This window comes from Peromyscus maniculatus, chromosome 15 (genome assembly GCF_049852395.1).
Source record: "Peromyscus maniculatus bairdii isolate BWxNUB_F1_BW_parent chromosome 15, HU_Pman_BW_mat_3.1, whole genome shotgun sequence".
Lineage (NCBI taxonomy): Eukaryota > Metazoa > Chordata > Mammalia > Rodentia > Cricetidae > Peromyscus > Peromyscus maniculatus.
Window position 1 is genome coordinate 54,931,474 of NC_134866.1, and position 26,121 is coordinate 54,957,594.

Genomic DNA, 26,121 nt, shown 5'->3' on the forward strand with positions numbered 1-26,121 from the left:
AAGCACTTGCATAAAACTTTCTGGGAAGTTTCAAAACAGATTAAATAACAATATCATCATATGTTACTTAGTTTTAAAGGCTTTTATGCAATGGAAAATGATCCATTCAGGGATTGTCAGCCAAAAAAAGTGACATTTAACCTCTTCACTCTTTCTACCTTAAATACTATCCTCCTTGTGCAGACCTTATAATTTTGTCGTGTTTTTTTTTTCCCCTAAAATTCATTGCATCAAAGTTGTCTGTATTGCCATGGGAAGTTTGCAACACTTCGCCCAGCCTGGCTGAAATGATGGAGCCTTGCAAATGACTGGGCTCCTTGATTATGCTCTCACTGTGGCTATGAATCTAATTAAACTAAGAAACACCTTTAATTATCACAGGATAATAGAATCAACTTATGACTCAGGAATCTGATTACTGCTGTAACCCAAATTTACTCTTAAGTCTGATAATCAGGATGCTCATCAGATATTCTGTAAGTGTAGTTTTTAATATTTTATGAAGTAACTTTTTTACTATAATCAGAAAATTCTTCAGACTGTGATGATATTCAATGTGAAAATATAGAACATTATGTTTCTTTGGCTGGCTTTACAGGTAGCATCTTCTTAAATGAACATATCTTTACATTACACCAATTTTATTCTGCCTCAAGTTAGATTATTCACATTATTCTTAGCATTTAAAGAATCCTACTAAAGATATTATAAGATTTGCTAGTATTCTGAGATGGATGTGTACACAGCCATCCATTGGTATTATTTGGAAACTGACTTCAGGAACCAAATCCTGCAGATGCTCAAATGGCTTGTGTAAAATGACAAGTTTACATCTAACTTATGCATGGCCTCCCATGTGTGCTTTATACAAAACAGTTTTATACTATTTTGTTTGATGAATAATAACAAAAATCAGTGCATGTTCAGTAAAGACACAATTTTTAAAATTATTTTTGATTGGTAGCTGAAAATGTTGATAAAAGGGTTCAATTGCCAATCTTTATTCATAGGCACATAAACAAACAAAACTATATATACACTGCACGTATGAAAATATGTATACATATTTTATATATAAATAGAATATATATAACATATGCATGTATATGTATCTATATGTTTAAAGTTGGTTCTGCTAACCATTCAAGAGAAATTTATGGACAGGCTTTGCATGCCCTAAAGTTGCACTTTATATATGTATATTGTTGAGAGAAAGTACTACATTACTTCAGTTTAATTCTCAAAATGATCTGTGATCACTTAAAAATGGCTTTTTTTTTTTAAAGTTTAGGAACTGCCCCCCCTAGAACTTTCCCGTCTGATGCTAAACCACTAGTCACAATCGCAAGTATGATTGGAAGGGACTGTGGGTATAAAACACATAGCACATCCAGATTTTGAATAATTAACACAAAAAGGAGGTGAACAATCATAATTGATAGCACATGGTTACATGCCAAAAGATTACCTGGGATGGGTTAACAAAAAACATTACTGGCATTAATTTGACCTCTTTAAATATTTTTGTTAATGTGGCTGTTAAATGCTTAAAGCCCGTGTGTGGCTCACTGCATGTTTCTCCTAGAGTAAAGTTAGAGCCTGATCACAGGCATGCTGAAAGAGTCTAGAAAGTTGCCACCACGTTGAAGTCTAAGCAATAGTTCCCAAACTGGCTTCTAATGAGTATTTTAGTAGAAATCTCAAGGTGGCTAACATGGTGCAGTCAGCATTAAAAGGAAAGATTTAAGCTATCTTCATCTAAGGAGTCTGGCACGATTTCCTTTAGACACTGCTGAGCTTGGACAGAGAAGTCTGATATTAGTTGAACACCTGCCATCCATATTTGCAGATAATTTAAAGGGTGCATTTTGATAAGACTCCTGGGACAGTCATGACTCAAAGAAAACTTCTGCTCTTAGAACACATCAATAAAACTATACATTTAAACAACACAGAAAAGTGTTAAAGCATCACTAAAAACACATATGTGTCATGTCTGGTGAATCTAGTCCTTATGTTTATCTTGGCTACTTTACAGATATGGAAACACATTTTAAAAGACTTTTGAAAGTATTGCCATTTGAATCAAGAAGAGAACTCTACAGTGCACTTGAAGCTAGCACACCAGGGTGATCAATGAACACTCACTGCATATGTAACCATTTTCTAATTTTAATACAAAGTTTCTAGATGCAAAGATTGTTTGGTTACTATACTTTTTTAATGCCACATGCTGAAAGGAAGGTGGACCCAAGTTTTTGAAATTCTTGCCATAAATCAACTTAGGACTTTCAACGTGTTTGTGAAGTCTTGTTTGTCTGTCTGTTTTTAATGTCAATGCTAAAACCATGCTTCCTGGTTTCAAAACATACATGTGCCAGCTTGACTGGGTATCACACCTAATTGGTAGGACAGGCGTTCAATGCACTAGCCAAATAGAACACGTTCGTCCTCTAGCGAAGTAATACAGAGATATCTCATTCTCTCTCTCCCATCCCAGCCCATTGTTCACTTCTCTCATTCCTTTCAAGAGTATCATTGATCACAGTTGCTCCCTGATGTTTTCTTCTTTTCCATTCCCCGCCCTCCGCTTTTGAGTTTGAAACTGCACGTTCAGCATTCTTTTCTTTTTAAGTTTTAGCTTTATTTAGCAGTTGAAAAACTAGATCTGGGCTCCAGTGGCTCTTGTCTATGTATCTACATATGTGTTCCAGAGGGCAGAGTTAAGGTTTACTTTCCATTCAACTTGGGAGTGCGAGCTGAGCTTGGTGCACCTCGCCCCCTAGACTCCACAGCCCAGAGCACATCCGCATACCACAAAAGGGTGAGCCTCTGTCTTCTGCCCCAGCCTAACCAGAAGGTCTGCAAGGAGGTTGTACCCGAGCCCCACTCCGGCCCCTTCAAACTTCTGACAGTATTTCCTCTACCACTCAGAGGGGCGAAATAAATACACTCCCTTCCCAGTCCTGCCCAGGTTTGGTCGCTTCTATTTACCGTCTTGTACCACCAGCTTGCGAATGCCATGGCGACAACTCCCTGACTTGCTCCGAGACGCACGGATGGGGATCCTGCGAGGACGCGGAGTGAGGTGCTGGTGGGCCTAGGCTGACTCTGCCTGGCTGGGACCTGGCTGGCACCCTGCTGGGCGTCTCACAGCTGCCAGGTGGGCGGGCACAAGGGGGAGGGGCGCCACGGCCCGCCCACCGCTAGCGCGGCCCCGCCCCATCCGATTTGGCCCCAGGCTAGTTAGGGAGGAGGTGTTGGTTCCTCAGGCTGCCACTCCCTACATGAGGTTTAGGGGCGACACTCAGAGGACAAGCTCCCAGTCCAGTGACACGAGCCCACTCATTCTGGAGGTCCCGAGTGAGCTTTACTCCCCCTCCACTCCCATGCACACTGCCTGTCTCACTAGCCCTCTTTGCTCCACGAGCCCCTCCGCCCCGCTAATGTCACTACCCAATTTGGAGAGCCTCGGGCCACCTGCTTTCCTGCAGGCAATGAGCCCTAGTCGCTTCCCCGACGCTGGAAGTTGCCAAGCCGGGAGAGGTTGGGCAACGCCCCAGGACGGCGGCCGGGCACTCCTGGTGCAGGGTCCCTTCGTCTCTTGCCCGGGGGCTCAGACAGGAGAGCTACTCACCTCCTGGGTGTGGCGGGCTGCCGCGCCGCGCCGGGGCCTGGGAGAGGCGGCAGGCTTCGGGCCGGGCTGGGACATTGTGGCGAAGCCGCCGCGGGCTCAGCCTCCGGGTAGGAGCAGCGAAACTGTATAGGAGGCCCCGGTCAGACCTCCGGGCCGGAGGGGCAGGACGGTGCAGTGAGGCAGCTTTTCCGACCCAGCCCTGAGCCCGCGCCCCGCTCCCCCTTGCCCGGCTGGGCCCTCCCCTTCCTGCCCGCAGTTCACAGCAGCAGGCCAAACTTGGCGGCGGCCCAGAGCAGTAACTTAACACCCTCCGCTCCGGGTTCGTACCCAGAGACCCTCCCTGGACAGGCCCCAGAACTGCAGGGTTCTCCGTGGATGACAAACAGGGGGAGCCGAGCCGTAGGTTGCAGTTCCCGGGTTGACTTGTCCAGACCAATCTGGTGATTGTGAAACAGGAGAGCTGGACTGGGGCGTGGCCTATACCTTTTTTCCTAAGAATTTGGAGAATTAGACACCTTTTCTTCCATCTATCATTAACTCAAATCAGGCCTAAGTTTGAACTGTAGATAAGAAAGCGGATCTTAAAAACAAATTCGTCTCTGAGTTCGAGCATGCATTTGGATACTTGTGTGTTTTTCTGTCCTTTTCTTTTCTTTTTTGGTGTGTGGGGCGGGGGGCGGGGGACGATTCTGAAAGTTTACTAATGTTTTACAAGCAGGAGCCTGCTCGCTCTGATCCAAACCAGCAGTAAGCACAGATTTTAAACATTTATATCCTTTTCTGGAGACTGGGTTTTGTTTCTGAGGTTGGATTGCTTTTGTCTTGGGCTCATCTTAGGCGGCACTTCCTGGTTTGGGGCTGGACATGAAATTTAGCAATCCCTTTGAGTGCTCATCAAGAGTCTGCCAGCATGCAGCTGCTGTTGGCTGATGATGCTGGTCACAGAAAAGCCTGTGCCACCGCAGTATCACCGTCCTTTCCGGTCTTGAGTCAAAATGCTGGAGTACTGTACTTTAGACCGAGAGAGAGAAGCCAGATTAGGTATGCTATAAGGAGCTTGGCAGAATCAACATATGTTAAAGACAACAAGGCTAGTTCTCAGGCTTTGCTTGACTCAGAATCACATTAGTCGAATATTGCTGCCCAGCACATTATTGCCATGAATAAAAATTAAACTCAAGGAAGCTGAAGTATTTCACTTTGTAGTTAAGAGTTAATGAGACCATGAAAGGAAGGTATCTGCATGTGGGGAACTTAGAGATCCCCTGTATAGATAGAGATGGAATTTCCTACAATGTTTGGGCATATTGTAACTATCCTTTAAAAAAATACACCATCAGTTTCCTGCTACAAGGAGGTATCAGGGACCTGTGCTAAAGGTTTTTATAGTACCATAAGAGAAACACACACACAAAAAAACATAGTTGTCCCCCCCACACACACACACAGGACAGGGTCAAAGGCAGGCAAAGGCATGGTGGGGGGGAGGGGAGGGGAGGGCTGTAGGATCCTGAGAAGGGGCTTCTTGCTTTAATGGAGTAGAGACTGCTGGTCAACCATGGAGAAAGACTGCTCTGACCTGTTCCTTTATCATATGATTGATCCCAGTGTGTTGAGATACTCTCCAGGCTATTTTTACATTTTACATCCTTTTTCATCCCCTCTGCTTCTACTCTGGTTCAGAATTTACCACTTTTCTTTGGGAAATGCATAAAAGGAGAAAAGGAAAAGAAAATGAATGTGGAGCTGAGAGGGCACTTTAGGGGCAGAAGGAAACTGGTAGACCATTAGATTCCAGAGGCCAAGGCAAGAGTGAATTCTCAAAGAGTAGGTTGCCCCACATTATGGGTTATATAAACATAAAAGATATAACCCTAAGGTTGAATCAGATGAGGAAGGAACAGTGCTGTTATCTCAGACAGTAGGTAAAATTGAGAATTCTAAGTACTTTTGAGTTACCCATAGTAGAAGTCCCTTTCCACTTCAGGAAGTGTTTATTTATATACCAATTCCTATCCCTGGAAAAGAAGCACTGCAAAACAAACAAACAAACAAACAAAAACCCAGATGATGTACAGCGTCCTCCAGTTTCCCTGGGTTTTCCAGTTATTTTTTTCCCACTTCCTTTTAGCCAAGTTTTCTTTGTTCAATTGTTATTGTTTCCTAAAAGAAGAAAAAGAGTCTTAACAAATAGGCAGACTTATTAATAGGTACAATTCTCACAGCTTCTCCTCCCTCCTCTACCCCATGTAACATGCATGTGTTTAGATAGGAGCTTCATGATTCTGATTGTTAAATTCCCCAAAAGTATGGTTTTACTGGTTTAAAAAAAATCTATGCATAAAGGAGGGGAAAGTATGCCTTTCTTGGAGAATTATGGGAGGCCATAGGAGCCTTGGGGTGCTCTCAGGTCATCTACTTAAAGCATGCACAAAAACACAGATGGAATGAGTAGAGGGAAATGAACTGATATGGAAGAGCAAAGGAAGATGAAAGAAAGAATAATGGCAAAAAGCAGTTTTTGATTGGCACTGCCACCAAGCAAGAACTTGAGTCATACAGTACCTACAACTGCGTCCTTAGGAGTTTATTACTCATGAGTTCTGCTCTGCTTTCCTCCAGATAAAAAACAAAACAAAATATCCGCAAATGACCTTCACATGTTTTTTTTCTTATTTCTGTGAACCAAAAAAGACTGTTTGAATCTTCTCAGGAGTGCTCTTAGAAGGGACACTTGAGGAAGGGGAGGCAAAGGGAGGCAAAGGGAGAGGTTGAGCTGGGAGACAGGTTCAATAGATGTCTCAGGTAACATTGCAGGATGTTATCGTGGGATGGCCATTTAGAGTTGTCTGGGATTAAGTCTGGAGAACAGGAGCTAACCCTTGAATATACCTGGATCAACCAACCACTAGCTATTATTATTGGCAAAGAGATAGCAACTACCAAATTAGGCTACCAGATAAGGTCTGTCTCATAGAAGTGTTCCTGGAAGCTAGGGCAAGGTCTCTGTTGCTGCTGGAGGACATAAGGATGCTTTGTTGCATCTATTACACTCTTCAGTGCTCTGCAATACCATAAAGCTTAGCAAGGGAAGTTGAGGAGGGAATACACTTTGCAGAAGCATGTTGTCAGACTGCCTCATCATGAAGTATTGTGACTGAAGACATGCCTTAACCTTTGGAAGAAACCTTTCATGCTCCCAAATGTCTATGTACTTCACTTTACCCCAGACTCAGTTGTAGCTAAATTGGAGCAATGAGGACAGATCACTGAATTAAAAGAGAAAGTAATGTAGTTAACTCCAAGGTAACGAATAAAAGAGCAATAAGAATTCTCCACATTTTCTTCATCTTCTGCTGTAAGCCTCAAGTTAAAATTTGTTAAAGGTAAAAATGGGATGGGCCTGTGGAAACAAGCTGCCTTGGGGAGCCACTGGGAATGCAACAGACATGAGAAAGCAGTACTTTTTTGGCCATTGAAGACTCAGGGAGGCTGGTTATTGTTCTGTAACCTTCCTTAAACTACTAAAAGGAATATATTCATATTTTTTCTTTGTATATAGAAATTTTAATCTGTGCCTGGGCTTTGAAACTCAGTACAACAACCAGAACATTTTCCTCTAATGTATAAACTTCTATATATAATTAATTTTTACAATTAGCATGGCTCTTCTTTCTACTTTTCTTTTACTTGCTGATAATTTTACACATTCATCAGCATACCATGATCATATCCACCCAAATCCTCCTCTCCTCTTTATATCCCTCCTTTCTCTAAACACAGAGTCCTATTAATGCTATCTGCTTGAATATTGACTAAGCTTCTTGGCTTGACCATGTGGAGACAACCATAGCTACAGTGCAAGAGTGTAAATAGCATGTAATAGCCATGTCATGTCCAGAGGACAGAATTTCACAGCACTCATCATTCTCCAGCTCTTACATTCTTTCTGTCCCTTATTCTGGGATATCCCCTGAGTCTTAGGGTAGGGTCAGGAATTGACATAGATGTCTCATTTAGGGCTGTGCACTCAAAGGTCCCTTATTCTTCATATTTTGACCAATATGATTAGGAAGTTTCTATGGTTAAGGCTGAAAGCAACACCAATCCATGAGTATAATCATAAAAATCTAGAAGTCTGGTATCATGACCATTTATCAGAAAAAAAAAATGGCAGTAAATCACCCCTAAGGCCTGTAACCAACCATGCTGGCTAGTTTTATATCAACTTGCCATGAGCTAGATACATTAATGAGCAGTGAAGATGAACTGAGAAAATGCTCACACCAAATTGGCCAATGGGCAAGCCTGTCATGCATTTTCTTAATTAGTGATTGATGTAGGAGGGCCCAGCTCCCTATGGGAGGTGTCACCCTTGGGATTATGGTCCTGGATGCTATAAACGGAAGGTTGAACAAGGCATAAGGGGCAAGCCAGTAAGCAGCACTCCTCCATGGCCTCTGCATCAGTCCTTTCCTGTAAGTTCCTTCCCTGGCTTCCCTCTGTGATGAACTAATAAGTTGTAATGTAAACTAAACTCATTCCTCCTCAAGTTGCTTTTAGTCATATTGTTTTATCACACAATAGAAACTCTAACTAAGACACCTCCAAAGTCAAGGGTTTTGACCAAGTTTACAATAATAAGCACAGATTCCCTTCTGAGCAGCAAGACTCAAATCTAATCAGGAATCAAATCAAATCAAGAAGTGGTTGGTTACACTTCCTAACAGTCTTGCCATTATTGGACTAGTAGGCACATCTTGCAGACCAATATTGTAGCATGCAGGGATCACTGCTGGGTGATACTATTAAAACTTCTCCCCAGCCCCAGCATCCTACTTAGCATCTTCTGGCACTATGAGAGCTACCCAACAGATAGGGAGATTTTTAGATCAGTTCTTGCTTAATTTCTTTATGTCCTGCATCTAAAGTACGTGATGCCTTCAGCAATAGGGTCTTGTTTTCCAGCTTTTATAGAGGTCCACAAAGATTTCTTATTGAGATCTGAGCTTGCTTTACCCAGCAGAGCTGCATTGGAGGATTGCTTGACCATGTGCATGGTTTCTAGGTGATTGGAAGGCTCTACACTTGGCTGAGCTAGGGGGAGGTCATTTGCTCCACCTCTTGGCATTCCTATAAATAGCCCTTTAGAAGAGCCAGAAGGGGCTGGTGGATAAGGATCTAGGCCTTCTCGAGGCTATATTGTGTTTCTATCTGTCTCTCTCCCTTCTATATTTCTATTTAAATATTTCTCACTTCTTTCTCCACAAGAGTACCCTGCGGTAAAAGTAGGATCGAATCTCCCACAAGTTATCCAGTTATGGTAGAGCTATGATAATAGTCTGTGTTGTTCTGGGTACTCCATAATACTCTCTGAGCATTCATCAGGAGGTATCCCATACCTGGCATTATTATGTCACCATAACTTCCTATTTTCTACCCATATACTAGGATAGTTTTAGTGCATACAGTCTATCTCTCAAATAATCTTGGGTGTGTTGTATTTACATATATGTGAACACAGTGCCAGTGATATGCCCAGGTGATTGATGTGTGTGTGTGTGCGCGCGTGTGTGTGTGTGTGTGTGTGTGTGTGTGTGTGTGTGTGTGTGTGAGCATGTGTGTGTGTGTGTGTGTGTGTGTGTGTGTGTGTGTGTGTGTGTGTTATAGAGAATAGATGGAGGCAAAGAAAGGAAATATACCATTCCAAACAGTATTTATTGTTTCTCAAATTTACACTATACTTTAAGGATGGATATAGAGAGAAATAGGAAAGAATTTTTTTTTCTCAAGGGAATAGAACAACTCAGATAATTAGAGCTGTGCTTGAAATTTGAAATTCTATTTTCAGATTTTCACATTAAGTATTTGTTGACTAATATGTTGATATATTCTTTTCCCACAAAATTCAACATGGCTGACAGATAATTTCTAAGAATATACTGAAAAAAATTTTGAATGAAGAAATGAAAAAAACAGATAAATATGACTTTGGAGAGAAGCTACTGTTGACTTAGTTCTCCTCATGTCATCTATATGAATTAAACAAAGACCTATTGTGGCCTGGATTCCTCAGCAGCAATGCAGGGTTTCCTGCAGAAGAAGCTAGAGACTTGTGGAGAGGTGAGGGCGCCCAGTGCTCTGCAGCACTGCAGAGGGTGTTCCCTGTATCTCTAGAACGTTTTCATTTGGACAAAATGCCGGTGATGTGCCCAGGGGTGTGTGTGTGTGTGTGTGTGTGTGTGTGTGTGTGTGTGTGTGTGGTATTGTTTTGTTGCCTTCTCTTTTTAGAACTTCTACTAGGCAGACATTGTGTGTTCTGAGTAGATTCTATAATAGTTTATCCTCCCTGAACTCTCTACTTTGTAGTGAACCTCTTATCCTTTTAAAGGTTGAGATGGTACATTTGCCTTGCTGTTTGAAATGATGGAAAGTGCCTGAGATGTTGACTATGAGCTGCAAAGCCTCTCTTTTCAGCTTGGGTGTAAAGCTAGAGTCCTCAAACTGGCATTGCACCTGGCTCGGTACTATCAGAGTCCACCCCCAGGGCTCTCAAGTTGTAGCTTTCTCCACTCTTTAACAGGTCAGTTTCCTCTCCTACTTTCCATTTGTAAGATTGTATTGACATCTATGTCTGCAATTGTCACATGTCCTAGTCCCTTTATCTATGTAATTTTTAACTTTCCTTTTTTTTATTTAAACTCATTTTTCCCCATTTTACTGGGGTTCCATGGGAGAGAAGTGACAAAAAGACATGATCAATCTATCCATTAAACTAGAATTTCTCTGTGATATGGATTAAAAGCAACAGCTCTGATTAACAGACTCATTTTATAGAAAAATATATTGAATCTCAGAGAGGTCAACTAAGTGGCCTAGTACCTCAAAACTAGATCACAGCTGTTTTTACCTAAGTCTGAAGTCTACATTCTTTTTTCCATATAGAATTCTATTTTCCATGGCTACGTGAAGCAGAAGGCAGGCAACTGTTGTGTTAACAGGTCATTCAAGGCTGGCCAATACTAAGTCATTCCCAACATTAGGTACAATGTTTGACTTTTCTTTATTTGATAATTACAAATGATTTCCAACCTTCAGTCTATAATTAGAATATTTGTGGTGTAAGAATAACAAACTTTAGGGGAGACTATACAATGAATGGGTCATAGGGACTATCTTTAAGCAAAGATAATTGATATAATTTCTTTTTATCCTAACCACTAAATACTGCACAATTAAAACTCTGGAGGAGAGACATAAAGCAAAACTGAGTAACCTACCATACCTAATTATAAATTTGGCTACTGATACAATCAGGCACCCACAAAAAGAAACCCCATGTTTAGGTGACTCCTCTTTGAAGCTTCCTTAAATGTTCATGGGGAATCCTGATACCCAGCATTCAGCCAAACCCACATAAGGAATGAGATATGCACCTTTGTTCAAGATTGCGTCTTGACTCTTTGCATGTGTGGTCACTTTGTCAATCTTAAAAATAATGCAATGTAAAATATAAGATACAATGAGTGAAAGATTCTTAAAACAAGAAAAAGTAGTGACAGAAATGGTGGCCACCAGGATCCCAAGAGCTGTGTATTGCACCTTTGTGAAGAAGCACACAGTGCATGAAACCCTGTCCTGTAGTACACAGGTTTGGGAAAGGTGACTGCACAAGAGCCAAGACCACATCAGGAGCTGGACTGATGCAGCTGAGTGCTGGAGGAGAATCTCTCAGAAGACTCTACAGGCTCCCCTGTCACTGCCCTTCCCTCAGTCATTATTCCCCAGATCAAAGAGCTACTGCCTGGGCTATATTCTCCCAGGCTCCGGGGAGACATCACTCTGTACCTCGTTTTATCTTGTATCTCCAGGGTTGGACCAGACCTCCCACGGAGTGTGAATAGACTTCAGGCCAGCCAATCTAGATCCTCTGCCTTGCAGCAGAGCCAGGGCCAAACCTGCAATTGAAGATAAGCAGACAGGTGTTCATCATCATGGCCTTCTCCAAAGCCAACTACTTCTTTCCCCCTGGGTACAGGGGTGAGCACTGGGTATAGGTGTGTGAGTGAACTAAATGAAAAACAGGCTCCTGAATGATGTGCCATTCAGTGTGTGTGTATTTGTGTGGTGGGGAGAGGAATCTGGGGGCGGGGGAAGGCAGTTAAAAGGGAATAATGAAGGTATTGCTTTTAGAAAAAGGGCAGCACCTGGAGGTCAGGAAATTGTGACCTGTCTTTGGAGCCTGGCCTGAGGTACAGAGTACTCTCTCCCTCCATCCTCCTCTCACCTGATTTCTCCTGTTCCCATGCCCCCAATCCAGACATTATCCCCCTACATCCACCTGTGATGTCTAGTCTATTTCTCCTTTGCAGTGAGATTCATGGGTCATCTCTGCCTCCACCATGAACCTTCCTTGTTACTTAACTTCTTTGGGTCCATGGATTGTAGCATGGTTATTCTTTACTACAGCTAGTAGCCACTTATAAGTGAGTACATACCATGTTTGTCTTTCTGGATCTGGGTTACCTCACTCAGGATGATTTTTTTTCTAGTTCCATGCATTTGCCAGCAAATTTCGTAATTTGTTTTAAACAAATGACTAATATTTCATTGTGTAGGTGTACAACATTTTCTTTATCCATTCTTCAGTTGATGGACATCTAGGTACTTTTACCTGACTTCAAGGCCTGGAAAGATGTCTTGCAGACTGTAAGAGACCATGGATGCCAGCCCAGACTACTATACCCAGCAAAATTTTCAAGAAGTCCTTGCAAGTCAAGAAATTTTTTACTACCTTTATTATACTATGTTCTTGCTGTAGAAATGATTGAGAAAACATAAACCAAGATGGTTTACACCAAATGCTAGTACATATCACGTTCTTTCTATATGGCTATATAATATACATGACATTTTTTCTAACATTGGTTCCTGAACGTTTCTCTATGTTACTGAGAAAGAAATAGAAAAGCTTAAAGCCCTTAAGAGATCAGAAAAGGAATAGAAAAGCATGGGACAGAATAATGCTGAGGCCTCATGGTGGGTAAACCTGTGCCTGGTCATATAGACTATGCAGGATTTGAATTACGGGAAAGACCTCTCCAGCAAGAACAGCAATGGGGAAAACTTCAGGAATGGAGTACAAAACATGGGTCATGTGTGGCCTAGAGGCAGAAAGTACTACGATTAGGGAGGACAATTGAGCTGGCTGTCTGTGGACAAAGTTGGGAGAGCTGAAAGACCCGGGCAAAGGGAGAGCTTATAGGACCTGTTCTTTACGATTTCTGAAAACCAAGAAGGAGAAGTGGGTTTGAATGGGGGCCCATAGTCAAGTGAAAATGCCTTCTCCCCCATCTAAAAGTAGCAGTTAAAAGCAGTACAAGAGTAAAAATGGAATTACCCATGGGGAGAGTATCTAAAATGAGAGCAGTCTAGGTGAGAACAAGGCTATTGCTTGTGGTTACTTGAAAGTCCTTGCTTTTCATTAGCTGTCCTTGAGGTAGGTACTTAATAACATATTATTAAAACCAGGGTAAAATCAGTATATTGTAAAATTTGGTGGGTCACTATGAGCAGTTTTAAACCCAGCACTCAGAAGCCAAAGGCAGGGAGATCTCAGTGAATTCAGGGTCAGCCTGATTTATATAGTGAGTTACAGGATAGCCAAACAATGGAGAAAAAAGGAGAGAGATAGAGTGACAGAGAGAAGACAGAAGAAAAAAACAAATAGAAAATAAAACTAATTTATGACCTGCCATCATCATCATTCTCAATAATTTGTTTCAGTAATCCAAGATTTTTAACCCTGAGTCAATTTTTTTAGGAGAAAGAAAAGAAAACCACATTTAATAGTGTGCCAGAGACACATGCGGGCTGCTTTTCATGTGTTCCAGACTGAAATAAAAGTGAGTAGGCAGTTACCACTGTGTATTAAAACATATTTTTCTTAATCCTTGTTTTTTATTTTTGGATTTGTTCCCATTTATAAGACATATTCTACATTACTATGTTTTTTACTTGACAATAAGTAATAAAGACAAAATTTGTTTAATGGAACTTCACGCTGTACTTATTTGGCAAATTATTTGGACTGGTTGCAAGATAAAAATCTTTTTTCTTCTTGAGGACTATGTAGGAGAAAAGTCAGAAAAATTAATTATCCAAAACTGATTTGCATACTTTATATGTGTTTTGTTTAACCTCTGAATGTGGTAGCAATTTAATATTTAAGTAACAGGAAGGCATCTTGTACAAGTTCAAACAAAACCCAGGAAGATGACTTCAGAGATATAAAACACCTTTTACAATCAAAGACCTCTGACGGCAGTGGGACTCCAGCAATGGCTGCACAGCTGAGGGCCGTGATGATGCTCGAGTCACCCTCCCTTCCCTCTCCTCAGAGCCCAGGTCATTCTTATTGCAGAGGCTAGGTTTCTGGTTCTCAGTTCCCATGATAAAGGCTGGGTCTGGCTTCCTGCCACAGTTCCTGCCACCTGGAGAAATTTTTCTTAATCTAGTTTTCACCTCCCACTAGGGAAAGTAAACCCATTTGGGTGAGTTCAAAGCTGAAGAGATGGCTCAGCAGTTAAAGGTATCTGCTACTCTTGCAGAGGACCTGGATTCGATTCTCAGCATCTATATGTTGACTCACAATCATCCATGACTCCAGTTTCAAGGCATCTAATACCTTCTGATCTCCTCAGTTACCAGGTTTGTGTTTGGTGCACAGATGTAGATGCTAGCAAAACACTCATACACATAAAATAAAACAAATAAATCTAAAAAGAAATTTATTTTAATTTTCTCTAGGAAACAGGAATATCCCTCCCTGACCTAACCCTCATTTCCTCTTTCAAGACTTCTTCTCCCTCCTCTCCCTTCCCCTCCCCTTCCCTTCCCTCTTGTCTCCTCCTCCTCTTCTTTTTTTTTTTTAAAGATTTATTTTATTTATTTATTATGTATACAGCATGTTTGACCAGAAGAGGGCACCAGACCTTATTACAGGTGGTTGTGAGCCACCATGTGGTTGCTGGGAATTGAACTCAGGACCTCTGGAAGAGCAATTAGTACTCTTAACCTCTAAGCCATTTCTCCAGCCCCCTCCTCTTCTTCTTTATCCTCCTCCCCCCTCTTCTCTCCTTTCCCCTCTGTGGACAACGTCTGCCTTGTTCAAATGTGGGCTCGGGAAGGAGTAGGATGGTGGAGCACTACTTGTCCACTCCTAAGAGGATCTGAAGGAGATGGAGCAGAAATTCCAAATGGTCTCTGGGCAGTCTCATTCTAATCCTCTCTAGAAATTAGTGGGTATAATCAATTGTTTGGGGATTTATTTACTTTTATACATATACATTTACAAAATACATTTCCAATTAGTATTAAATTGGGTTAAGAAATCAAGATTGTCTATATGCCCAAATTGCCTTTATCTAAAGAGACACTTTTTCTCCATGAAAATAACTATGTGTCATTCTTTTAATGGACTTGTTGGCCATTAAAAAGCCTCTTCAGCATGTTGTCCTCATGTGGTAACTTGATCGTGACAGAGAAAGGACAAGGAGAAAATAAAAGCAAACCCAAGGACTGCACATGAAGGTCAGTGACAGCACACTTTCCTAGCACAGACAAGGGCATTAATGGCTTCTAGCCCAGTACCACAAACAAAAATAATTTTAAAAATTTAAAATAAATAAGACAAAAAAAAAAACTGTATACGTAATGTGAAGTGATTTGCAAAAAGAGTCAAGATTACTATAAACACTGGAAAGAAGTGCCATTTGGCTGACATTGAAACACAATTTTACCCATGATGATTTTATTTTCTGGGTTAGTCTAACCAGATCTTCTGCAACATTGTGTGGTTTGGGTGTGGTGGTGGAAGTCTGGGATGAGTCACACTGATGACCAATAGTTGGAGACTTGTTTTTTTTTTCTCTTTATGATGGAATGTGGTTTGTTCAGCTCTGAAGGCCTTCTGGATATTCTGCAAGCAGTCTTGTGCTGGTGTGCATGCCTGCAATTCTAGCACCTGTGGACTGTCTAGGATGAAGAGTTTGAGGCTAGTCTTGGATACATGGGGGAAAGGGGAGGGGAAAGGACAGAAGAGGGGGGAGGAGGATAAAGAAGAAGAGGAGGGGGCTGGAGAAATGGCTTAGAGGTTAAGAGTACTAATTGCTCTTCCAGAGGTCCTGAGTTCAATTCCCAGCAACCACATGGTGGCTCACAACCACCTGTAATAAGGTCTGGTGCCCTCTTCTGGTCAAACATGCTGTATACATAATAAATAAATAAAATAAATCTTTAAAAAAAAAAAAAGAAGAGGAGGAGGAGACAAGAGGGAAGGGAAGGGGAGGGGAAGGGAGAGGAGGGAGAAGAAGTCTTGAAAGAGGAAATGAGGGTTAGGTCAGGGAGGGATATTCCTGTTTCCTAGAGAAAATTAAAATAAATTTCTTTTTAGATTTATTTGTTTTATTTTATGTGTATGAGTGTTTTGCCAGCATCTACATCTGTGCACCAAACACAAACCTGGTAACTGAGGAGATCAGAAGGTATTAGATGCCTTGAAACTGGAGTCATGGATGATTGTGAGTCAACATATAGATGCTGAGAATCGAATCCAGGTCCTCTGCAAGAGTAGCAGATACCTTTAACTGCTGAGCCATCTCTCCAGCACCAACATGACTATTTTGTGTTTTTAATAGGAGGTAGTAGACTCAATATAGATATTAGAAAAGACTAACTATTAATTTGACTTCTGTCATAAAATGATTGTATGGGATAGTCTTTGGTGCACTGTCTTTGCCAGGATACCATTTTGTTGATTTAATAAAGATCTGAACGGCCAGTAGCTATCCAGGAGAGAATAGGCAGAACTTCTGGCAAGAGAGAAGAACTTAGAGAGGAATGAGTCTAGGTATGCTAGAGAAACCAGTGAGATATGGAGAGAGTTGGACATACAGAATGAAAAAGACATAAAAAGCCATGTGGCAGAATGTAGATTAATAGAAACAGGTTAATTTAAGTTGTAAGAGCTAGTTGGGAACAAGCCTAAGCTAGAAACCAAGCTTTCATACTTAATAAGAAATTTCTGTGTTGTTATTTGGGAGCTGGCAACTCAACAAGAAAGTTCAACTACAATGAGTTGATTTCTGTGCATCACTTTCTCTTAGGAAACGCTAGATAAAATTAACACATTAAGAAATTCATCCAGTTTTCTTAAGTATTGGAAGCAAGCTGTTTGCTATGGAGAGGACTGAAATTTTTGTACAAGAAATTAACCCAACATAAAGGTTGTTTACAGAGTGGCAAAGAAGCCACAGGACAGTGACCATAGCTAAAGAATCCAACTCATTTGTTAAGGTTATAGAGTATGACTATCTTCTGTGCTGCCTTTAGGTATGAGGGACCATAATGAAGATCTAACTAGTCTCTAGATAGGAGGATGGCAGGGGTTTGTGTTGGATACCATCATTACTAAGCAAATATCATGCCAGATTCATTTTCTCTTTGCATAGCAACTGCTAGAGTTATCTCAAATAATCAGTCATTTTATCAGCACTGACATAAACTAAACCCATTTCTCAATCAAATTTGTATTTTCTCAGGAAATTAAAAAAACACCATTCTTGAGCACGAGCATTAAATTCTGTGATAAAGAATTAGCGTGACCAAGAGTGTGGTCTAGGCCAGAACTTTCCTATTGCTCAACCTATATGGCTCACCCTCTGGTCTGAAGAATGTCTAGAATGCTGGTAGAATATAAACAGGTCTGGAGCATCCATTCATTGAGTAGGAGATGGCTTCTCACTAGAATCCAGTAAAAAAAAAAAAAATGCTTTACCCTATTTAGAAGACCACCTGCAGTTTTTAGTAACTCAATATATTAATAATAACACACAATTTAATTACTTTAGCTAGGATGTAGCTAAATGTAATTGTGCAATTATACACAATGATTTAATACATCACCTCACTCAGCCCTCAGAAAGACTTCAAGAAGTAGCTGCTTAGTTTTACTACCCACAGGTAACAGGTACAGGAACTGAGGTACAAAGTGGTCAGGTGACTGACTGTTGTGAGTCGCAGAAAAATAAAATAGGAATTGAGCTGACAATGGCAAAAGCTAATAACTGGAAGAGCAAAAGAGCAGGGCTCTTCCAGAGGATAAAGCCAAAACTCAAGGGGTCTTGGTGATACTGGCTTTTGTAGCTTTTCCATTTGATTATTTCCCCAAAAACTTCTAAGAGTGTAGTTGATCATTCATTGGGCATAATTTCCCTGAATTCCTTCTTCATATTTCTGCGACTCACAACAACTGACTAGCTCAATGATACACATTGAAATTTGAACACAGCTGTGTGGATCTCCTAGTTCCTATGCTTCACCTACTATGCCCCATTGCCAAGTTATAGCTGCCTCCAGCAAATGGGAGCTCATATATACCTGAAGGTTTTTTCAGCTTTACTGTTTCAAGTATATATTGGTACATAAATTAATCCTTAGTTATTTTTTCAAAAGATATTTTTAGAATAATTATAGATTTATAGAAAATTCATAATGATTATGCACAGGGTTTTTAAATTCTGTCTGTGGCTTCTTTCACTATTTCATTTACTTTTAGTTTATTTTACCTTGGTTTCATTATAGATCCCAGACTGACCTTCATCTCAGATCCTTTTCAACCTGGCTTTCAAGTGCTGGGATCTCAGACATGCATGACTACTCCTGGCAGCTCTCCCATTACTAACATTGTGCATTACTGTGATTCATTTGTCACAACTAATGAACCAACACTGGTATTCTACCATTAATTAAATTCTAAATAGATTTATGTTTTGTTTTCCCCCAATATCTTTTTTTCATTTTAAGATCCTATCCCAGACATTTTTACGTTTATTTGTCATAGCTTAATAGGCACTTATGCATAACAGTTTCTCAGATTTATCTTGGTCTTGATGACCTTGAATGTATTGAGAAATGCAAGCTAGGCATTTTAATTTGGGTTTGTATAGTGTTTTTCTGGTCTGTGGGTATAGGTTTTTGAGGATTATCTCAGAAGTGAAGGATCATTTGTACTGTATCATGTCAAAGACAGAATGTGAGCAATGAGGTATAATGTTACCCTTACTGTCCATAATGTTTGTCAAGTTTCTCACTATAAAGTTGCTTTTCTCATATTCTCTGTGAGTCAACCACTTGACTAAAAAGCCAAGCTCACCACCTTAAAGAAGAATATAACTACTAAGTTAGCTGGCATTCTTGTGTGAGAGATTTTTTTCTCATATGTATTTATTATTTTATTTAATAATTTATGCATCAATATGGGTTATAGGTGTTTGCTTTATACTTTAGTCTGAATTAGAGCATTTGGGATGCTTTAACAAAATTCTATAGGGTTGGGGATTTAGCTCAGTGGTAGAGCGCTTGCCTAGCAAGTGCAAGGCCCTGGGTTCGATCCTCAGCTCAAAAAAAAAAAAAAAATACTGTAAACCCAGTGGTTTATTATCTCACATTTCTGTGGGTTAGAGGGTAGAAGATTTAGATGTCAGAAGATTTGGTGTTTGGTGAGAGCCACATCTTCTTACCATAACTCAGATAGTGAAAGGGTGAGGGATTTCTCTGGCTTCTCTTTCTTAAGGGCAATATTATCCTTCAGAAGGGCTCTACTCCTATGTTCTTATCATCTCTCAAAAGCCCACCACCTAAAACCTTCCCTTTGTGGGTTATGTTTTAAGTGTGTAGAGCTTGGAGGGGGGACATTAACACCAGAGACAAGAGGATCTACCAGCCCAGTTTACATAGGGATACCTCGTCTCAATAAACCAAGAAGGGAAACAAATGAAGGAGGCCAGTATGATAGTCCGTGCCTATAAACTCAGCTCTCAGGTGGCACAGGAAGAGGATGCACAAAGTCAGGGACAGCCTCAGCTATAGAGTAAGACAGCTGTGAAACCCATACTCTAAAAGGACAGTGTTTATGATTATATATTTTCTTGCCCAAATTGTTTTGGCTTTGGTCATTGCAGCTCTTATAATTTTTATTAGCACATGTTAATTGTGAAAAATAATGCATTTCATTAAGAAATGTTCAGGCCGGGCGGTGGTGGCACACGCCTTTAATCCCAGCACTTGGGAGGCAGAGCCAGGCGGATCTCTGTGAGTTCGAGGCCAGCCTGGGCGACCAAGTGAGTTCCAGGAAAGGCTCAAAGCTACACAGAGAAACCCTGTCTCAAAAAAAAAACAAAAAAAACAAAACAAAAAAAAAAAAGAAACAAACAAAAAAAAGAAATGTTTATGCATATATCTGTTACTACCCTATTATCCTCTCTTCCTCATGTCTGATTTCATCACACACACACACACACACACACACACACACACACACACACACACACACACTACATGTATTTTCTTCATGTAACAATAAACATTTGCTTTCCCCATTACTTTCTCTAATTTTCCCTTCCTACCCCATTATACCCCATTTTTCCTCCTCACTATTTTACTTTTTGGTCATGTACGTATATATTATGTGAGAAAATAATGCAATATTTGTCTAAGTGTTGCCTATTTCTCTTGATCTCTGGTTCTAGCCAGTATCCTGCAAATAACATATTTTGTCTAGTTAATGGGAACAAATATTTACTAAGTAACTTTTTCTCGTAACTTTTGATATCAGAAAAGTAAAACCTATAATTCTCTTTATAGCAAATATATAAATAATATCAGTACTTTGGCCATCTTGAATCTAAGGCCCTTTACCACAAAATAGTTTTAACCTTTATTTAAACTGAATTTATAATCCCTATGCCTTCCCTAAATATGTATAATAAAGGAATATAGTAAAAGTAGCAAATACTAAACTACATTAATAGTTTATCATTCTTAGTTTGTGAATTTTAGAAACATTATACATACCTACTATATTTGGGAGTCCTTGGCTTAGTTGTAGCATACAATGCAACTAAATATGAAACACATGCTTGGTGACACTTGCCCACATCTACAAGGTGGCAGCTAGATAATTAGGTTTCAATACTAACAATTAACTATCCTACGAACAATTAGCATTACATCATAATATGCCACCAAGGCAACTTTTTTATAATGAAGAAAAAAATCAAAATTAAAGTCCTTATTTGTAAACCTTTATTCAAAATGTAACTTTTCAAGTGGAAATAAAAATAAAATTTCTCTTCTTACTAGTGAATACACATAAGATTTTAATTTTCTTTTGTGGTAGGAAAATAATGCTTCAAAAAACAACTAGTAGAAAAATTCCCCAGCCTAATGTTTGGTCCTTTCAGTGTTAGCGAATTTGGGTATGTAAGTGTGAATTCTGGTTCCTGGCTGAGTACTCCTGAGCTTGAGTGAAGACAGTCTACGTAAAGAGGTGAACTACAGAGAAAATTCCAAGGAAAGCTTTTTTCATTAAATATGGTTTTCTATGTTCTTAAAAAATGCAATTATATCCGACTAAGATTATGTTTCTACTCTGTAGAGGACAGAAGGGAGTACTGTGCCGAGAGAAGTACAGGGAAAGTTCTTAGTGCATATACTTGGATCACAGCTCCAGGTTCCTGCAGTCTAAGTTTATGGCAAATCCTCTGCTCGTACATCCCCTTGACTTAGGGTAACCTCGTTTTTCCCAAGACAAATAGGCCTAGAAATGGGAGTTACATAATTTTGGTATATGACCCACTGATGCTGGATCTATTGATACTTATCAGGAAAGAGTCATGAGTGGGCTATCAAAAGATGTAAAAATTCACAAGCAGAGGAAATCATCCTCAAGACACATGTATATAGAAAAGGAATGACACCCTTAAGGTCAAGTTATCTCTTCTGCAATATTCTCCCTAGAGGCAGAGGTAAAGAGACAAAAAGTAAAAAGGCAGAGAAATGTTGCAATCTCTAAGGAATAAAAGTACAACGCATTTAATGGGTCATTTAGAAAAGAAACCCTTGGGAGTTGATGGAACTGATAGGAAATATTCAAACCTATGAATTGCACAGGCCCCTGGGAAGTGCAAATTTCTTCAGCCTACTCTTATCATCTGGAATATGTTTGCTGTGAGGGGCTGGATGAGCTTACAGTGTATCTACTGAGAGTTGCAGAACTATGTTTGAATCAACTGATCAGAAATAAGAGGAAGAAATGTCAGCTGTCTGTAAGGCTCTTGCACAAGACATCCTAGGAATTTGGGAGAATCTTCTAATGAATCCCAAAGACATTTCTAGTGAAGAAGTAGAAATGGAATTGAAAGCTTTTCTGTAAGGGGAAGAATCAGTTATGGTATATGGCCAAGTAAACCATTTCCTATGTACTTTGTATTTTGCACATATGAACACCCAAGCAAGGCCTCATAGCCAGTCCACTCAAGGAAAAAACCTCTGCAAAATTTCCTAATTACTTTTCAAAACTAATGATGACTCAGGAATGCAGCCATCTCTCCTCAAGTCCCAGTTATACTTTTTCTGGAAAAGTGAACTCAGTATATAAGGCCAACCTTTGAATCAATGCACAAATTTACATAGATTTCTCATGTTATATTTCACTTAAGCAGTTAAATTTACTTTTATGATAAGACAATTGTTTTGTTAATGCAATTGCTAGTCTAGCAAACTATCTTTACCCTAACTCTTAGAGGTTAAAAATATGACAGCACTATAATTTCTAAAGGTTAATTGAGCGGTTTGTTTATATGTTTCATGTTATTTTAGAGACATAAACTTCCTTTGATTACTGTCCCTACAATAGATCACAGGGGAAAATATTTACAAAATACATTCTAAGAAGCCGAATTCATTTACCAACAGAAATAATTTTCAATTGAGTCCTGGAATGCTGACAAGCCATACCCCAGGATATAAGCAAATAAAATTGGCAGCCATTGCTACTAAACCACCAGCAACACTACAGATAGCTTTAAAAACTAAGTGCAAGCCGGGCAGTGGTGGCACATGCCTTTAATCCCAGCACTCGGGAGGCAGAGCCAGGCGGATCTTGTGAGTTCGAGGCCAGCCTGGGCTACCAAGTGAGTTCCAGGAAAGGCGCAAAGCTACACAGTGAAACCCTGTCTCGGAAAAAAAAACTAAGTGCATTAAAGAATTAGAGAAAGTTTTGGGTTGATATGAAAAATAGCTGCAAGTATACGTCGATTTTTTTTTTATCCTAAAATTACCCTTCTTTACTATATAAAATATATGGGAGAGCTGTTGGGGTTTGGAGAGTGCATTCATTAAGTGTTGCTGTGTTTCAAGAGCTTAACAGCTTATGAGACAGACCTGGTTATACTCACTATGAAATGAGGAACCTTGTAAAGAGAGAAATCTAGTCCAATATTTTTCCTCTGATTCCTCCAAACACCTGGGTGCCAAACAGAATGCAAACATTTATTTGCTTTTAATCACAGGTAGCTTTGTGGATGTATTTCAGTCTTGAGGTTTCAATGAGCTTCTTAAAAACTCAAAAAGTACAGAAAATTACAGTTCCATAGAACATATTTTTAAAAGGTGGCTCTAAATACAAACTGGTTTTGGGTGACACAAATCTCACCTCAGAGGGTTCCCTATATGAGACATTGTGCTGGTGGGACTTGGACTGAAGACACTCTTGGTATTTCCTAAAACTAGTGCACCAGAGGAGAGTCAGGAAACCAACTTTGTCCTATAGGGCCTCACTCTTTTTCCAAGAGAACAGTGCATGCTCCCTGATTTGGTTTATTGGAAATTCAAGTGATGAAAGTGGGCCATGGATTTAAAAAGAAGAAAGAGGAACATTTACATTTGTAAATCAAGACTTCATGTTCACATGGTAATCATAACGTCCTTAATTTAGGTAATATATGTAATGAATAAGGCAGGAAGTATTTGAACACTCTCTACTTTTGCTGAGTCCCAAATCACTTGAAAAAAGGGCAAAAGCAAAATGGGATATATAAAACTATTTGTATCATATGAGAGGATGAGTAGTTGTTTAGTTAGTCATCACATCAATGGAACACAAAATTTAAAACTTTATTTTCCCAGGGAACTGATACAGCTTGGCACAGGGAACTCACAAGCATAATAAATAATAAAAGAAATAATTTTTGAGCTTTTGAAATTTGGAAGTTAGGATGAGTTACTGGTTAGAGAACTAGCAATTGGACCTACCCTAATGAAAAGAAAAGGAACAGGTTTTAGGAAAGGGGAGGCCTGAGGTGTGATCTCCCTGAAGGACAGCCATACCATGGTTTCCTTCTCTAAGCTCTCTTACTAAGGATTCAAATCTTTCTTGACTTTTTTTTTAAAGATATATTTATTTTTTATGTATACAATGTTCTGTCTGCCTGTATGCCTGCAGGCCAGAAGAAGGCACCAGATCTCATTACAGATGGTTGTGAGCCACCATGTGGTTGCTGGAAATTGAACTCAGGACCTCTGGAAGAGCAGCCAGTGCTCTTAACCTCTGAGTCATCTCTCCAGCCCCTCTTGCTTGCCTTATTTATGAAAAACTCACCCTTTCTTTCAAATCATGTTCAATCCTGGTCTTTACCAATCCTACTCACCCTACATCCTGGGGGAAAGGGGAGATGGAACATTTGTCTGCAAGAAGGGAAATAGGAATTAGATTTCTGCACCTAGTAAAGATTCATATAATGTAAGTATGTGCCTAGAATATTGAAGACATCACATAGGTTTACTAACTGCCATTTGGAGCATTTTGAGTGAAGAGCAAATTGAGTTTTACATGAGAGAATATTCTAATCTGAAAATTCAATTAAGAGAACAATTACACCTTTCATAGTACCAATAAAAATTAACCTTAACCAAATAACTGCAAGGGAAAAACTTAACCAAATAACTGCAAGGCTTACACACTGAAAACTAAAAGAAAAATTATTGAAAGAAATTAAACAAAATCTAAACAAACAGAAATACATTTTGTATTCATGGATTAGAAGGCTTAATATTGATCTCAACACTACCCAAAATTTGGCCTGTATTGAATGAAAGTTCTATTGAACTTTCAGCTACATTGGGTACCAAATAGTAAACATTGAGAGAGAAAAGTAAAGTTAGAGGATTCCACTTCCAATTTAAAATTTTCTATCAAGAAAATGTAGTACTGACCTACATGGAAATCAGGTAGAATAGAAAATAACTGTCAGAAGAGGAATAGGCAGTTTATTTTTGATGAAATTGTTTGACCAGAGTGCCAGGACAACCCAGTGAAAGGGAGGGGGTCAGTCCACTGCCTTTATGTGCCTACAATGATAATAACAGAAAATGTAGTAACAGCTGTTGCTGAGGAGGTATGGAAGCTGGAAGACACATACATTGCTGGTTGGAAAGTAAAATGGTTGAAGTGAAATGGTGATTGCGAAATAAACACAGTTAAACCTGGCGTTATTACATAATGGGGCCATTCTCTTCTAAATACATATTTGAGAAAATTAAAAATAAGTATTCACTGAAAAAAAAGTGTACACAGATATTTGTAATAGCATTACTCACAAGAGCTGGAAAGCAGAAGCACCTTTTATCAAAGGATGAACAGGTACACAGTAGAATTTAGCCATCAAAATAAATAAGTGCTAATGCTTGTTATAACACAAGTGAACCTTGAACATATTACAAAAATTGTGTTTTCTGACAGTAAACCCTATGTACAGGAGATGTAATTGATTGTTTGGTTCACTGATTTACCCCTAGTGCCTTGTACAGGCTAGGAAGCTGTGAGAATGTAGATCATGCCTTCTCCCTTAAGAGTCCAGAGACAACCAGGAATTGAATTGTTCTATAATCTCGCTAAGCCTAGTCCACAATATACTAGTCCTAGCTGGTATAGCCCTTAGCAGTGGTTTAAATTAGTATTCACAAAATTCATGGCATTAAAACATAGTAAATGAAATTCACTTCTGCTAGCATCATCAGTCAAGAGGTGCTGGGACTCATTGTCCAGCTTAGTCAAGACTGAACTTAGAGCAATGCAGAGGGACAATATGTATCCAGGCAGCAGAGCAGTGGACTGTAAAGATGGGAAGTAAATATATGCATGCACTTTGATTGAGAGGCTTATGGGTGGAATGCTGGAGGGTAGGAGAAAAAGTGAGGATATGTGTTAGTTATAACCTTTTGCTTTTTTTTTCTTTTTATTAAAATAGAAAAGGGGAAATATGGTGGTATTCTATTTGTACTGAAATGCAATTTTAATTGTATGTTAATAAATAAAGTTGCCCGGGGGTCAGAGCTATTAGAGCCATAGAAAGAGCGTGGCGGTGGTGGCGCACGCCTATAATCCCATAGATCTCTGTGTGTTCAGGGATACAGCCAGCATTGGAGACATATGCCTTTAAGACCTGGAGGGCTGTACTTACAGACAGTGACGAGGCAGTCATGTGTTTGGGTTTACAACCAATGAGAAGGCAGAAGAGAAAGACTATTTAAAGACACACACACAGGAAGTAGGTCTCTTTCAGAGAGCTAGGAGCATCACAAGA

At 39.8% G+C, this 26,121-nt stretch overlaps 1 protein-coding gene across 17 annotated transcripts in view; it reads right to left on the minus strand.

Annotated features, from left to right (window-relative positions):
• The window catches only part of Cast (calpastatin), a 109,863-nt gene extending 105,792 nt beyond the window's left edge, over positions 1 to 4,071 (minus strand). For 4 of the 17 annotated variants that reach the window (XM_076551974.1, XM_042261799.2, XM_076551967.1 and 1 more), the window contains exon 1: positions 2,995 to 3,148. In XM_076551974.1, coding sequence (XP_076408089.1) covers positions 2,995 to 3,024 — 30 coding nt within the window. In that variant the 5' untranslated portion in view covers positions 3,025 to 3,148. Of the gene's footprint in view, positions 1 to 2,994; positions 3,163 to 3,637 lie in introns of those variants that run through there. The other 13 variants (XM_076551969.1, XM_042261798.2, XM_015998048.3 and 10 more) reach the window with 9 other exon arrangements.
• Between the last annotated feature and the right edge of the window lie 22,050 nt (positions 4,072 to 26,121).